At 48.4% G+C, this 16589-nt stretch overlaps 1 protein-coding gene and 1 non-coding gene across 2 annotated transcripts in view; both read left to right on the top strand.

Moving 5' to 3' along the window:
• KIAA1755 (KIAA1755 ortholog) overlaps window positions 1-5909 on the top strand; it is a 38903-nt gene extending 32994 nt beyond the window's left edge. Inside the window, exons 12-14 of the mRNA XM_061437558.1 lie at window positions 870-992; window positions 1635-1853; window positions 4640-5909. Coding sequence (XP_061293542.1) covers window positions 870-992; window positions 1635-1853; window positions 4640-5341 — 1044 coding nt within the window. The 3' untranslated portion in view covers window positions 5342-5909. The remainder of the gene's footprint in view (window positions 1-869; window positions 993-1634; window positions 1854-4639) is intronic.
• Window positions 5910-11659: 5750 nt separating this feature from the next.
• LOC133259933 (small nucleolar RNA SNORA19) lies at window positions 11660-11789 on the top strand. The gene has a single exon (XR_009740601.1). It is a non-coding gene; the product is annotated as a small nucleolar RNA SNORA19 (small nucleolar RNA).
• Window positions 11790-16589: the final 4800 nt, after the last annotated feature.

Here is a 16589-nt window from a genome sequence, read left to right as displayed (position 1 = left end):
GCTCTAGGTTTGCCGGGCTCAGTAGCTGCAGCTCCTGGGCTCTAAAGCACAGGCTCATTAGTTGTCGTGCACAGGCTTCGTTGCTCCGAAGCACGTGGGATCTTCCCCAACCAGGGATCAAACCTGTGTCTCCTGCATTGGCAGGCAGGTTCTTTACCGGTGAGCCATCAGGGAAGCCCCCCAGAAGCTGCATTTCTTAAATACCAGCTTTGTCCCAAGCCCTGGGCTGGAGCCTTTGCGACCATCACCACTTTTCAGCCTCATCCCTGACCAGCAACACAGGGAAGACTTTAGGATTTCGCCTACTCACTGATGAGGAAACGGGGTCTGGGAGACGTTATGTCACCTGCCCTTGTCGCACACCTGGGGGTCTGATCCTGGAGCCCACACCGGGCACCATCCTGTCCAACTGCCGGTGCCTAGAGCCACCACCTCCCTGCATGCTCGGGGTCGTGGAGCACAGGGTGCCCGGAGCCAGACGGCCTGGGTTCCAGTACCGGTTCCAGCACTTACTAGTGGTGTGATCTAGACAAGGTGCTTAACTATTCAGTGCCTAGATTTCCTCATCTGTTAAATGGGGGATGAAATTAGTGGCCACCCGGGGCTTTGTGAGGATAAAGTAGGTGAGTATGTGCCCTTTAAGACACCCCGGAATACGAAGAGGACTCGTGGGATCGAGAGCCATTTTACCCCATCTGTCCCTCATTGAATCCTCATGTCGCCAGAATCGAGGGCGGGGGGTTTCAGGCCAGGTCAGTGGGCCCCCAAATGACTGAGGACAAGACCTCAGCCTCTCACGAAATCGGGAGGCTGGCCAAGGGATATTTCCTCAGCAGTCCCTCACATCCAAACCTCCCTCCCTGCTCCAGGTCAGCCACTGGATGGAGCAGGAAGGAAGCCGGTGCCTGCAAGTGCTGACCCCCAAGGACGGAAGCTTGGACACAGTGGAGAAAGCCCACGCAGAGTTTGAGGACTTCTTCCTTCAGGCTGCGGTGCGTTCCTGAGACTGAGGGACAGGATGGGAGCAGATGGAGAGGACCAGAGCAGGGTGGGGGTGGCACTGCTGGGAAAAGTTGCGAAGGTGGGGAAGTACTAGAAAGCTGCTCAAGACAGTGAGGGAAGAAGCTTGGATCACAAAGGGCTCGGCTTAGATATTGTCTCTTCCAGGAAGCTTTCCCTGACTACCAAGTCCAAAGATGACCGATCTCAGAATCCCTGACGGATTTCTTAAAATACAGATTCCAGAGTCCTACTCTAGCCCTACTGAATCAGCCTGGGAGGTGGGGGAGTCTGCCTTCTGATGTGCTGGGTCCTGGGGCCCAGGGCAATTCAGCCCCTGTTTTAACCCCCAGGGAACTTCCAGGGCAGTTTTTTTTTTTTTTTTGGAGGGTGGGTTGGAGGGGCAATGGGGAAATAGTCAGAAGGGGAACACCGTGGTAACATAGATGAGAAGCCTCTAACTCAGACTCTGGAGTCAGGGAATTTTTCCAGAAGAAGGTGACACTAAGTAGAGTCTCAGTGGGCAAAGTGAACCCCGGATTCCCATTTTATAGATGAGGAAGCTGAGACTCAGGAAGTCTCATATCTTGGTAGAGAGGCTGGAGCTGAGTGGACACCCTCCCCTCCCCACTCAGGCCCAATACCGCCGCGGCCTGGAGCTGTGCAAGCAGGCGGCCCAGCTGGCAGCAGCAGCCAGGGCTGGGGAGGCAGGAGGGACCGAGCTCCCGGAGCTGGCAGCCTTTGCCTTCACCCAGCGGGCCTTCCAGGCGAAGCTGACCCACTTCTACATGGCGGCCGAGCGGCAACGCACAGACCTGGAGACGCTGCTCCACCTGCACCACTTCTGCAAGAAGGTGAGCCTTCCAGCCTAGGCCTCCCACCCCTGCCCCCAGCGCCTGGGAGGAAGGGTGGGCAGGAGTGGCCAGGCGCAGTGCTAGGCTCTCTTCATTCCACAGTCATTTCCATAGCAAAGAGAGTTAGCTGCATTTTCTGAAAGGGAAGCAAGGTTTGCAAGATGAAGTTACCCCCCTAAACCAGGTCCGGCTGATCTCTGAACCCGGTTTGTCCCACTACACAGGAGCCTCCCCGGGACACGAACTCTCAGAGGACCCTCGGAAAACATCTGCTTCTTAAGTGATGGGTTTAGGGGCACGTTGTTGTCGTTCAGTTGCTCAGTCGTGTCAGACTCTTTGTGACCTCATGGACTGCAGCACGCCAGGCTTCCCTGTCCTTCACCATCTCCCAGAGTTTGCTCAAACTCATGTCCATCGAGTCGGTGATGCCATCCAACCAGCTCATCCTCTACGCCCCCTTGTCCTCCTGCCCTCGATCTTTCCCAGCATCAGGGTCTTTTCCAGTCAGTCGGCTCTTTGCATCAGGTGTCAAAGTATTGGAGCTTCAGCTTCAGCATCAGTCCTTCCAATGAATATTCAGGGTTGATTTCCTTTAGCATTGACTGGTTTGATTTCCTTACTATCCAAGGGACTCTCAAAAGTCTTCTCCAGCACCACAGTTCAAAGACATCAATTCTTCAGTGTTCAGCCTTCTTTATGGTCCAACTCTCACATCTATACATGACTACTGGAAAAACCATAGCTTTGACTATCTGGACCTTTGTCGGCAAACTGATGTCTCTGCTTTTTAATATGCTGTCTAGGTTTGTCATTGCTTTTTGGAGCCTGGGGATTTCTGAGAATCTGAGCAAAGTCATAGACTTTCCCTCTACATGTAGACCTTTGCAGGCAACTTCATGGGGTGAGAACCAGGCTGAGAACCTTGATCTAGTCCCACCTCTCTGTTGCAGAGCTGGGGCAACAGGAGGAAGAGGGGTAATGCCTCGTGGGTTAAGGGTATCTGGAAGCTTCTCTCCTCTGTTTACTAAATTTAGCCAGTTTCATCCCCATCAACCTTCTCTGGAGAAAGCAAGCTAGCTCCAGCACTGAGGCCTTTGCACTGGCTGTTCTCTCAGGCTGGAAAACTTTTCCCCTTGACGGGCTGGCTCCTTGCCTTTGGTAAGTCTCAGCTCGTATGTCCCTTCCTCACAGAGGTCCTGCCTGAGCCCGCAGCTCCTGCCCCACCCACCACATTCTCTCTCATCACCCTGTGCTGATGACTTCATGGGGCTCTTTGCAATCAGCTTATCCTGTGGCTCCATCACCTGCTCGCCTCTCCCTTATCTGTCACTGTGAGCTGGGCTCCTCCAGCAGGGACCAGGTCCGACTGGGTCCTGGTTCTATCACGGTGCCCAGGGCAGGGTCAGCACCCAGAGGAGGCTCAGTAATTGGTCGCGTGAATGGAGGAAGAGTGAGGAGTCTGGTGTAGGGAGAAGGGCTGGGGGGCGTGCAGGAGCCCAGAGTCTTTCGGAGGTCGTACAAGACAGGAGGGGATGGCCTTAACCTTCATTCCCACCTGACCTGTCTCTCAGCATTCAGCCTGGGTGTTCAGCCCCGTTCTCCTCTCCGGCTTTGAATTTTAATCCGCACAATAAGCAGTGGGGCAAGATGGTTTCTGAGGTGCTGTCCACCTCTGTCCGGCTTGGCCTGGAATATCTGGTCCCAGACAGACAGACAGCCGGACGGCTCAGTGCTGGGCTCAGCCCCAGATGGAGAGCGTGCGGGCGGCAGCTTTGGCACTAAATAATAATAACACGATTGTACCGCTAAGGGAGATTTATGGAGCCCTTTCCCAGCCATGAGCTCAGTGTGCTTCCGCGAATATGAAGCCATTTATCTACAGACAAGTTCCTTTAATCCGCGGAAGGATGGTCTCCTCGGAGAAAATGGTTCTTCAGTCCCCACCGCCTAACGACTCGCTGTCGGCTTCTAAATTAATGGAGAGAAAGATTATGTTTTTCACGAGCTGCTGGAAATGTGTTGGCTCTTTGCGGCCTGCAGACATTTTGTGGGTGACGTGGGGGCAGGCAGAAGCCCCAGAGAGGGCCTGACCAGAGTGAAGGGGCTTCCAGGCCAGGTCTGGCTGACAGTCTCCCCATGGAATTGCAAGGGTGTGGCCCCACCTGGGCCAGTTTCTCCTGTTCAAGGAGGTGCTTGCAAGATACCCTCTTGAGGCGGGACAGTTGAGTTCAAATCCCAGCTTCTCCCTGACCTGAGGCAAGTGACTTCACGTCTCTGAGCCTCAGTTTCCTCCTCTGTAAAATGGGCCACTGGTTCAGTGAGATCCTACATGAGATGCACAGAGGCTGGCAGACGGTCAGTGGTTCAATCAATATTAGCCAGTCTCCTCCCTCAGCACCACTTATAAGGGGTTCATACCCTCTGAGAATCCACATTATTCAGCTCCCCAATTTTCATGATTAGTTACCACAACCTCCACTTTACGTAGGGGGAATCTGAGCCCTAGAGAGGGTTGAGTCCTTACTGGTCCAAGTCTGGAAGACTGTGCCTAAAGATCTCAAGGGTGATGGGGATTGTTTCTGGTGGGTCCTTGGGGAAGAAAGAGGAATATTGTTATCATCAGCAGCAGCAGAGAGAACCACAGCCATGCTGGGTGGGGAGGGGCCTAACATGGATTGGGCATTTTTATTAATTCTCTCTAGCTAGATTCATTATTGAAGCCTCCTCTCTGCTCAGAGGGAGTACATCCCTATCCTCACCCCACCTCCTCTTTTCTTGTCTCCCAGGTGACCTGGTTCCACATGGACTGTCAGGACCTGATGGCCCAGCTCAGGCTGGGCAAGGCCCAGAGGACCAGCCCTGGGGACCAGCGCCGTCTCCACCGCTACCTGCAGCGCCTGGCGTCCGAGTTTCCTGCCGAGAAGCTCACAGCCATGGGGCTGCAGGTGGCCTCGCTGAGCCGGGAGGGCCTGGGCCGGGACCTGTGGGAGGAGGCCCAGGCGAGACACGAGGACATCCAGATGCTCCTGAAGAAGGCGCTAGCCCACTGTCCGTGCCCAGCAGGTTCCCCGGCCCACCCCACGTGCCCGGAACTCAGGGGGGCGGCTGCCAAGGACCAGGGCCTGAATGGGGAAGTCACTTCCAAGGGCAGATGGGACCTGCCCCTCCAGGACTCACTGGGTTCAGATCGTTCGCCCAAATCCCGTTGGCCTCCTTGGGCCCCCAGGCGCGGACAGAACAGAAATCTCCAAGCGGCCCCTCCGACCCAGGAAGCTGGCCAGGCTGTTGAGGCTGATGAAGGCAGAACCCCCCATGGGCCCTTGGACCCCGCTCCTGAGCGTTTCCTCACCACCCTCTTCTCCTGGCAGCGACTCCCCAGGCAGACTCAGATCTCCCAGCCTGCTGGGGACAGCTTCTCCTCAGAGGGGACAGGCTCACAGACGTCTCTGGAGGACTCGCCCCACACAAGTCCCCCTGCTTCCCTCTAGCTGGGAGTTCCCGTCAATCATCAGACTCCTGAGGGCGGGGTGCGGGGAGTGCTTGGGGTGGAGCCCAGCAACAGATGGGGAGCCCAGGATGATCCCTCAGAACATAGTTACTGAGTTTGGCCCGTGCTTGGAGGATGAGAACCCGGCACCTGCTCCTGGCCCCAGGTAGCTCCGGGAAGCCCGACTCACATTCGGAATAATGAGAGCGCAGGGCAGGGCAGGACATGGGGAAGCGTGGCATTGGCTCCAAAACCCCAGAGACTCGTTGTGGAAAGAGCTGATGGTACATACCTTTCCAGAGGTCTCTGACTTAGGCGGGCCAGATGCCCGCCTGGAGTTCTGGGGTGTGCCAGCTTCCTCTTGGAACACGAGGGGCAGAGCTGCCCTCATGATGGAACCCAGGGTGGGGAGATTGGGGAGTGGTTTCTTGTCTTAGGGGCCCACAAGGAAACAAACCCTACACAAGGATTCGAGTGCACATTTCTTTGGCTTTGATCCCAGGAACTACTGGCAAAGGAGCAGAGGGAGTGAGTCTGGGAAGGGAATAAAGGGTGTGCTGTCAAGGGAATTATCGCATGTAATTTATTCACTGGTACCGCTGGCCTCAAGCAAAGAGAATCACCTGCTGGAGGCCAGTTAGTGCACAAAAGAGGGGTAGGGAGGTGGACTGTCTGCCGCGTCTCTGTCACTTGGCTTCTCCAACCGATATGAACATCAGTCTGAAGTTCAAGGAACCCCAGAGAGGACCCCTTCCTTCTCCTGTATCTCTGTCTTCTTCCCCTCCCCAGCACAGGTCCTCAGACCCTACCGTCCGCTCTCCCCACCCTAAGCCCCACCTCTCTCTAGGCACAGCCTCTGGTGTCCAGTGCCATCAGGTTTTGCTGTGGTAGGGAGCCACATCCCCAGCCAGCAGGTGGTGCGAGGAGACAGTGGGAAAAGACTCAAGAGGCTCTGAGATCAGAGCATCCAGAAGAAAGCGGGCCTTTCACAATGCCCGGAGTGACCCCGGCTGGCGCCTCCCCTGAATGTCATTATCCCAAGAGCGTGTGCCTGTCTGTCCTAGGATGCCTCACCAAGGTGGCCTCTGGTAGCTTAGCCCTGGAATTTTCCTGGCTCCGGGATGAGGGTGGGGTACACGTCCTCCCACAAGATGAGGCTCTAGAAGAAGTGGGGGAGGCAGGACCGGAGAACAAACAGGGTTTCTCAAGAGCTGTCTCAGTAGAGAGAGCTGCACAAATCTCCATGCCCAAAATATCTTTGGGCATCTTCCGGGGCTCAAGATTCCGTCAAGAGTGGTCTGAGGCCTCTCTGCCTGAGAACCACAAGCAGAGCTGTTCAAAGGCAGTTTCCTAGGGGATCCCACCCCAGATAATCAAAACCAGACCTGTGGGGCGGGGTGGCTGGAACTTGCATTTGTAACCAACTGCTCAGGCAACACAGTGAAGTGTGTGTGTTGTTGGGAAACACTTGGGGCTGAGACCTGAGCCGGTGCCCCCACCTCAACCCCAAGCCAGCTCTGATCTTTCATTCCAATCTGCCTTCTGTCCAGACAGCCCTGAGGATGCAGGAGGCATTTGATTGCCCATCTCCATCCATGCCTGTTGCCTCAGAGTGGGGCTGAAGGCTCTTAAAATGCTGTTGCCATAGCAACAGCATCCAGCCAGTGGGGACCACAGGCAGGGAGCCAGGGTACCTGGGGTGTAAGGATGAAAACTGAGTTCTGAGAGGCTACAGCTACTGCTAGGGCTGAGGGGGGCTGAGGAGGGGTATGGATAATCCAGGAATCCTTGGGAGGGAGGGTCTCCAAAGCCGTCTCATACATCCCTCTGTCTCCAAAAAGAACCGAACCCCAACAACTTGTTTATTCACAGCAGCCCAAAGGAGAGAAAGGGGTGCAGAAATGAAATATAGTAATTAATAATAGTAAGGCTTTCTGGTGGCTTGGTAGTAAAGAATCTGCCAGCCAATGCAAGAGACACAGGTTCGACCCCTGGTCTGGGAGGATCCCACATGCCAAGACGTAGCTAAACTGGTACACCATAACTATTGAGCCTGTGCTCTAGAGCCCGGGAACTGCAACCACTGAGCTCTCATGCTACAGGTACTGAAGTCCGTGTGTCCTAGAGCCCATGATCAGCAACAAGAGAAGCCACCACAATGAGAAGCCCAAGCGCCACAATTAGAGAAAATCCTGCATGCAACAACAAAGACCCCAGCACAGCTAAAAAATAAATAAAAATTTTAAAGATGATTAATAATAATAGTTAACATTTATTCTGTGTTTTCTTTGTGTCTGGCTTGGTGCTAAGCCCTTTAAAAGCTTTGCCGGCCTTGTTGAATTTTTCACAACAATCCTACGAAGCCAATATTGATTTCACCCCATTTTACTGAGGAGGAAACTGAGACTCAGAGAGGTTTGGTGATGCCTTGCCCAGTGTCACATAGCAAGTGGCAAAACTGGGACTCGACACAGCACTGATGCTTCAGACTCATCTTCAGACAAGCTGGGCTGGTTGCTAATTCTGCAGTGACCATGGGCTTTGTCTCTTCAGCAGTCCTGCTGTGCCAGGACACTGCCATGCAGCCAGGGGCTTTGGCTGGGCGGGACTTGGCCCTTTAGGTGGCACTTTCTCTGGTCTCCAAAAGCATCCAAGGCAGCGTGGCTTGGTGGTCCTTCACATGGATGGACTGGGTTCCTGCCCAGGCTCCATAAATCACAAGCTGTGAGTCTTTGGCCAGATTATGCCACCTTTCTGTGCTTTGATGTCCTCATCCTTAAAATGAGAATCACCAGACCTCAGAGGCTTGCTGTGAGTACTAAATGAGTTACTATGTGGAAGGTCCTTAGAAAGGCTCCTTAGTAAGTGCTCATTAAGTGATGTGTAGTGCTATACTCTGGCACCAAGCCAGCCCAGCCCCTGATTTCATTACCCAACAAATCAGGGAAGAAATTCCTTCAAAGGACGTCAACGGATTCCCAAAGGGTCTTTTGCTCTCTGAATCATGTGGATTCCCTGATTAGTATTCTGGATCCCCAGCTGTCTCCTGAAAGCCAAAGAGAGCTGATTGATTGACTTTGCCCTGATCTGCCCATGGAGGAGGCATGGTATGCCCCTCCACCCCAAAAGATTCTCTACTAATTCCCAAATTCTGTTCTGAGGCTGAGGAGGGGCAATGTCTCTCTGATGGCTCTCTTAAGAAAGTTTGCAGCCTGTTCTGGTGGGAAGAAAATGGGGCTGAGGAGGAACCTCAAGTCTGCCAGTGACATGACTGTGATTATCCCAGTATGATGGGAAACTCGTTGCAAGCTCCAGGAGTGGTGGGCAAGGGCTGGTAGAAGGAGCACAGCCTGGGAGTCAGGGACCTCACGTGACCCTTCCGCCCTGCTGCCTGTTGGCTGCTTTCATGACCCCAGGCAGGTTGCTTCCCCTTTTTGGCCCTCAGTTTACCCCATCTGTCCCATTGGGTCACTGAATGGATAAGGATCTTTCTCGTCTTTGGATCAGAGAGCCCAGGCTTTGAATTCAGGCTTAACTGTCTGGTGACTCTGAGCAGATGGCTGCCTCTCAGTTTTTCCCATCTGTCCAGTGGGTGTGTCAAGCCTGCTGGGCCAGGATAATAAGATCGCGGGATCCTTGAGCTCCACATTACGCCTTTTCCTCCCCAGAGGGCTGAGAAATCCAGACTGTGAAGTCTGAGAAATCCACTGGGCAGTGGCTGGAGGCACAGGTTGGACCGAGCCCAAATAGAAGTTCAGGCACTTTACAATTTACAATGTGGTGGGGTTTTTTTGTTTTTGTTTTTGTTTTTGTTTTTGTCCATCCATTTCTGCATCCAATATTCCCTACCACCCTGAGTGCATGAAATTCACACTCTAGTATGTTTCCATTTTACAGATGAGAAGACTGAAGACTGGAGAAGAGAGGCTACTGGCCCAAGGTCACACAGCAAGGGAAAGAAGGACCAGAAAACGGGAACCACAGAATTTGGATTGAGCTCTGGTGCATGCCCACTCCAGGAGAGCAGATGTGAGCCACTCTGAGGTGGGCACCCCACACCCTCAGGTCTTCAAGTTACCCACATCAGACCAAGACAGGGCACCTGGCAGCACAGGCTGCCCTCCGGGTACAGCAATGTTCTGTTCTCTGTGAGCTGCGAACTGGCTTTCAGCCCAGGACAAACCCATCAGGCCCAAAACCCCACTCTCTCCCAGCTGCAAAATAGCTCTCTGAGGCCAGAACCAGTGGGCTCCCTGGAGAATAAACAAGTCCTCTGGCCAGGTAACAGGACCTTTGGATCCCATCCCCTGCAGTCTGGGGCATGATGGGGATTTGGGTGAACCACTGCACTTCCTCAGGCCTTATTGTCTCCATCTGTGAAATGGGGGGATTGGTCAAGACCAGAGATGGCAAGGGGGTGTCATCTGGCCTGTGGAACCCTCCCAAGTCTGCCTCCTTCTCTGAGTACCATCCATTCAGGCACCCTGGTTGGAAACCGCAAGTTGTCCTTGAACTGCCCCAGAGGCCCCAGATCCACCCTCCTCATCTCTCTCTAATCTACTTCTTTCTCTTTCCATCCTCCCATCCTCATCCCAGCCTTCATCTTCTTTCCCCTGGACAGTTGTAACAGTATCCTCAATGGTCCTCCTGCAGCCTCTTGGGCCCTTTGATCTGCCCTCCGCACAGAAGTTAGAGGGACCTTTGCAAAATGTCCCTCTAAGGGCTTCCCTAGTGGCTCAGACGGTAAAGCATCTGTCTGCAATCCAGGAGACCCGGGTTTGATCCCTGGGTTGGGAAGATCCCCTGAAGAAGGAAATGGCAGCCCACTCCAGTATTCTTGCCTGGAAAATCCCATGGACCGCAGAGCCTGGTAGGCTACCATCCATGGGGTCACAAAGAGTTGGACACGACTGAGCGACTTCACTTTCCTGCAAAATGTAAACTAATGGTAGTCCCCACTTAACACAGCCTAGTGGCATCCCATGGCACTCCGGGTAAACCCCACTGTGCCCATCGCTGTGATCTACAAAGTTCTGTGTGGTCAGGCCTCTGCCCATCACTTGAGCCTCACCTCACTCCTCTATCTCCATGCTGTCTGAGTTCCAACAGCACCTACCTTCCTCTTAGTTCCTGAGCTGTTCCAAGCTCTTTCAAGTTCCCCTGGAAGCAGACCTGGCAACAAGGACTAAGATACTGGTGATTTGCTGAAGAGGAGATCATGAAATCAGGGAAAGGAGAAATAGGACAGAGAAGGGAAGCAAGCCAAGGTACAATTTCAGATCTAGCCTCAGTCTCTGCCTAATTACATGGAGATTGCTGAAGGGTATTTTCCCACTGCAGGCCTCTGCAAAAGCCTGCTGCACAAAGCAAGGCCCAGGAACCCTAGAGCAGTGCTTGCTTGGAGGGTTATAAGTGTGGGCCCATAGAAGATAATATTCTGTATTACAATACATAGCAACTTCTCACCACTAAATTATAAATTTTTTAAAGTTCAACTGAAAAATAGGGAAAGGAGGGACTTCCCTGGTGGCCCAGTGGCTAACACTCTGAGCTCCCAATGCAGGGGGCCTGGAGTCTGATCCATGGTCAGGGCACTAGCACACGCCACAACTATGACCTGGTGAGGCCAAATAAATAAATTAAAATATTAGGAAAAATGGGTAAAGGATATGAATAAGTTTCTCTAGATAAGATACACAAAATTACAATAAGGGCATGAAAAAAATTCTCAACATCATTAGTCATCGAGGAAATGCAAATCAAAACCACAATGAGATATCATTTTACATTTATTAGGCTGGCTAGAATTTAAAAGTCCAGTAATGTTGGCTGGATGTGGAGAAATTGGAACCTTCATACATTGCTGGTGGAAAATGTGAAATAATGCAGATGCTTCAGGGAAAGATCTTTAAATAGTTAAACATCAAGTTATCACATGACCCAGCAATTTCCTTCCTAGGAATTATACACCCAAAAGAAATGAAATCATATGTCCACACAAACATTTCTACATGAAGGTTTAGAGCAAAATTATTCATCATTGTTAAAAGGCAGAAGCAATCCAAATATTGGTCAACCAACAAATGGATAAACAAAATGTAGTATATTCATACCATGAGATATTATTCAGCCATAAAAAGGAATGAAGTCACTTCCGAACTTATTCTATGAAGCAAGCGTTATCTTGATACTGAAGCCAGATAAATATATCACAGGAAAAGAAAATTACAGATCAATATTACCTTATGAATAGAGATATAAAAATCCTCAACAAGATACTAGCAAACCAAAGAATATAGCACATTAAAAGAATTATACAGTGCACATGTCATTGACCTGCTTTCTCTCTTGTATGTGAGCAGTGTTATTTCTTCTGTGCTATACAAATAATTGAAGGCTAATTAGCAGTATAACTAAATAGTAATACTGCCAGTCTCCTTCAGACAAACAGTTTTATTAAATGTTCAGATAAATTAGGTAAGTAGCAGGTCTCTATCTACAAATATGTGACCATTTAGGGTTTTTTGTTTTTACGGAACTAGGATTTGAAAGGATTATGTGATGGTTTGAAATATGGCATAATCTTTTCATTAGCCTTGGATTTTAATTCTGGCTCCAGCAGTGCAAGTTTACATACTCTGAGCTTCAGTTTCTTTTCTTTGAAAAATAGGCTAACTTTCTAACTTTCTACTGTTCCACGAGACTCCACGTAACAATGGCTGAGTAAATGATAGCTATTATTACTAACCTTGTGTTTCTTATGCAGTTTATTTTCATTTTTTTATAAATTAATTAATCAAGATTTCTATTTATTTTTTAATTTTTTAGTTTAAAAATTTTTTTAATTAAAAAGAAAGAAAAAAAAAAAAGAATTATACAGTGTGATCAAGTGGGATTTACCCCAGGAATGCAAGGGTAGTTAAAGATAAAAGAAAATCAATCAATACAATATACCACATCAACAGAATAAAGGAAGAAAAAGCATGATCGTCTCAATTGTCTCAGAAAAGACATTTGACAAAATCCAACAACCTTTCATGATTAAAAACAAAATAAAATAAAAACAAGAACAAAAAGAAAAAATACTACTCCGAAAATAAAAGGGAACTTATTCAACATGATAAATGAAATTCATGAAAACCCAACAACTAAAATCAAATGAGTGGTGAAAGACTGAAAGCTCTCTCCCTAAGGTCAGGAGCGAAACAGGATGCCTGTTTTCACCACTGCTATTCAATATTGTACTGGCAGTTCTGGACAAGAAAATTAGATAAGAAAAACATATAAAAGAAATTCAATTAGACCGTAAAAAGAGCAATTAACCCTCCAAAAGAAAAAAAAGGCTTCCAAACAGAAAAGAGATGAATAAAATTGTTTTTATTCACAGATGACACGATTCTGTATATAGGAAATACCAAATAATCCACAAGAAAGCTACTAGAGCTAATAAATAAATTTAACGAAGTTGTGGGTTACAAGATCAACACACAAAGATCTGTGTTTCTACACACCAGCAATGAACAATCTGAAAAGGAAATTAAGAAAGCAATTTCATTTCCAAAAGCATCTGAAAGAATAAAACACTCAGAAATAAATTTAGCCAAGGAGATGAAAGACATCATATTCATGGGTAGGAAGGCTTAACATTGTTAAAATGTCAATACTATCCAAAGGGATCTGCAGATTCAACATAATCCCTATCAAACTTCCAACAGCCTTTTTTTGGGCAGAAACAGAAAAACTGATCCTCAAATTCATGTAAAATAGCAAGTGGCCCCCGAGTAGACAAAACAACTTGAAAAAGAAGAACAAGCTAGGGGAACTCTCAGTTTCCAATTTCAAAACTTACTACAAACCTACAGTAATCAAAAGAGTGTGGTACTACCATAAGGATGGACATCTAGACAGAGGGAATCAAAATAAACCCATACATCTACAGTCAATTGCTTTTCAGCAAGGCTGCCAAGTCCATTCAATGGGGAAAGAATGAGCTCTTAAACAAATGGTGCTGGAAAAACAGAATTTCTTCTTGTAAAAGAATGAAATTGAACCTCTTCATTTGCATAAGCTTCACAGCATATAAAAAATTAACTCAAAATGGATCAACAACCTAGATTGTAAGGGATAAAGCTGTTAAACTCTTAGGAGAAAACATAAGGGTAGACCTTCATGAGCTTGGATTTGACAATGAGTTTTTAGCTATGACACCAAAGGCATGAGCAGCAAAAGTAAAAGTTGATACATTGGATTTCATAAAAATAAAAAACTGTACATCAAAGCATATTATCAAAAAAATGAAAAGACAACATACAGAATGGGAGAAAATATTTGCAAATCTTATATATGATGAGGGTTTAGTATCCAGAATATATACACTCTTGCAACTCAGCAAGAAAAAGGCAAGTAACTCAATTTAAAAATAGGTAAAGAACTTGAGGAGAAGGCAATGGCACCCCACTCCAGTACTCTTGCCTGGAAAATCCCATGGACGGAGTAGCCTGGTAGGCTGCAGTCCATGGGGTCGCTAAGAGTCGGACATGACTGAACAACTTCACTTTGACTTTTCACTTTCATACATTGGAGGAGGAAATCGAAACCCACTCCAGTGTTCTTGCCTGGAGAATCCCAGGGATGGGGGAGCCTAGTGGGCTGCCGTCTATGGGGTCGCACAGAGTCGGACACGACTGAAGCGACTTAGCAGCAGCAAAGAACTTGAATGAGACATTGCCCCAAAGAAGATATATAAATGGCTAACAGGTACATAAAAAGATGCTCAACATAATTAGTCATTAGGGAAATGCAAGTCAAAACCGCAAACAGATATCACCTCACACTACCAAGATGAATATAACTGGAAAAGCAGAAAACGAATATTGGTGAGGATGTAGAGAAATTGGAACACTTGTACATTGCTGGTGGGAATGCAAAATGGTGCAGCCCCTGTGGAAAACATTTTGGTGGTTCCTCAAAAAGGTAAATATAGAATAACTCAGCAATTCCACTCCTAGGTATATATCCAAAAGAATTGAAAACAGGGACTCAAACAGGTACTTGTACACCAATGGTCACAGCAGCATCATTCGTAATAGCCAATAGGTGGAAATGATCCAAGTGCCCATCAAAATGTGGTATATATGTACAATGGAATAGTATCCATCTGTAAAAAGAATGTTCTGATACATGCTACAGTATGGATGATCTTTGAAAACATTTTGTTAAATGGAACAAATCAGAAAAAAAAAGAACCAATATTGCATGATTTCATGAAATACCTAGAGTAGGCAAATTCACAGAGACATAAAGTAGGTTAGAGTTTATCAGGGGCTGGGAGGAGGGAGGAATAAAGAATCATTGTTTAATGGGTCTAGAACTGGCAAATCTATAGAAACAGAAAGTAGATTAGTGGTTGCTTAGGATTGGGAGTGTGGGGTGAGAGGATATGAATCTTTAAAGAGCAAAGTTTTTTGGGTTTTTTTGAGGTCATAAAAATGTTCTGAAATTAACTATGATAATGGTTGCAGGTATCTGTGAATATACTAAAAACTATTGATTTGTATACTTTAAATGGGTGAATTGCATAGTATGTGAACTATATCTCAATAAAGTTTTTTTTTCCTTAAACAATCAAACAAACAAAAAAGCAGACAGAAGCCAAAGGAGGGATGCAGAGAAACAAACAATGATCATAGGAAATCTGGATGTAGCACTGACAATTTCTGCTTACAATCTATTTCTTGTCTCAAGGCCTGGAATGTTCTTCCCCTATCTTTTCAATTTACTAAGCCTTCTTTATCCTTCAGATATCAGCAACAGGGTCAGACTTTCCTGACTACCCTTAAGGAGTCAAAATCCCCCTTTGTGCAGACCATGTAGGTCTTCTTCATATCACTAATCTCAATTGCTATTTTATTAATGCACATATCCCCCACTAAACTCCTGTGAGTTTCACAAGAACAGGAACTGAACCGGCCTGCTCAATGTACCCTAGGCACAGGGAAGGAAATCAACAAAATTTGTTAGATGAATGAATACCAACTCTGATTGATTAGTAGGGACTGTCTAGAGCACCTGGTTCTCTCAGTTAGAAGGACTTCTATGATTGATTAATGATGTCTGCCATGGATGAGTATGTGACCGAGATACTAGTGTTTGGTGCTCCTGCTTAGTCATCTGACTCTTTGTGTCCTCATGAACTGTAGCCCGCCAGGCTCCTCCGTCCATGGAATTTTCCAGACGAGAATACTGATGTGGATTGCCATTTCCTACTCCAAGAGCTCTTTTGGCCCCAGGGATTGAACCCGCGTCTCCTGTGTCTGCTGCCTTAGTAGGTAGATTCTTTACCACTGATGCGCCCCCAAATTGCCATCCCTGAGCTACAAAGGGCCATCCCTCAGGGTCTCCCATCAGAGGGCGCTCTAGAAACAGTCTCATCTGCCTCAGCTCCCAGGAGGAGAGTGCCGTTGTCATCCCAGCTGGCCTTGATAATCAATCACACAACCATGTGATGCCATTAGGATTTGTCACTGAATCACATCCAGGTGCGCCGGGCAGGAGCAAGCGGCCTCATTTGCATCTCATCTGCATGGAAATTTGCATACGCCTCCACAGCTCTGTCTCCTTGCAATTTTCAAGTTAAAATGTCATTATCACTGCTGTGAAGCCTGTTAGTTCTTGATTTCATTTTCCCTGCTCCTCTACCCAGACTCCCTCCTAAGCCTTAGACATTCAAGCCTGGGCTGGGAGAAGAAAATAGGTTTGAGCTTTGGCTCTGTTGCTGATTAACTTGTGATTTCCCTCCCCAGGCCATGTCTGTGCCACTCCTATGGGAGCTGCCTATGGGAGCTGCCCTTTAAACAGTCCCACGAGGGCTACAAATTTAGCCACTAGGACTGTCCCTGTGAAGCCTCAAATTCCCCACCTCTAAAAGCCTTTGACCTTGCTGTGCCCTCCTCCTGGAAAAGCCTTCTCCCTTGTCTTCAGGGTGAATGTCCAGGATCCCACCCTTTCAGTTCAGTTCAGTTCAATGCAGTCGCTCAGTCGTGTCCGACTCTTTGCGACCCCATGAATCGCAGCACACCAGGCCTCCCTGTCCATCACCAACTCTCGGAGTTCACTCAGACTCACGTCCATCAAGTCAGTGATGCCATCCAGCCATCTCATCCTCTGTCATCCCCTTCTCCTCCTGCCCCCAATCCTTCCCAGCATCAGAGTCTTTTCCAATGAGTCAACTCTTCGCATGAGGTGGCCAA

The sequence above is a fragment of the Bos javanicus genome, chromosome 13 (genome assembly GCF_032452875.1).
Source record: "Bos javanicus breed banteng chromosome 13, ARS-OSU_banteng_1.0, whole genome shotgun sequence".
Taxonomy (NCBI): Eukaryota; Metazoa; Chordata; class Mammalia; order Artiodactyla; family Bovidae; genus Bos; species Bos javanicus.
This window is presented reverse-complemented; position numbering and strand designations above follow the sequence as displayed.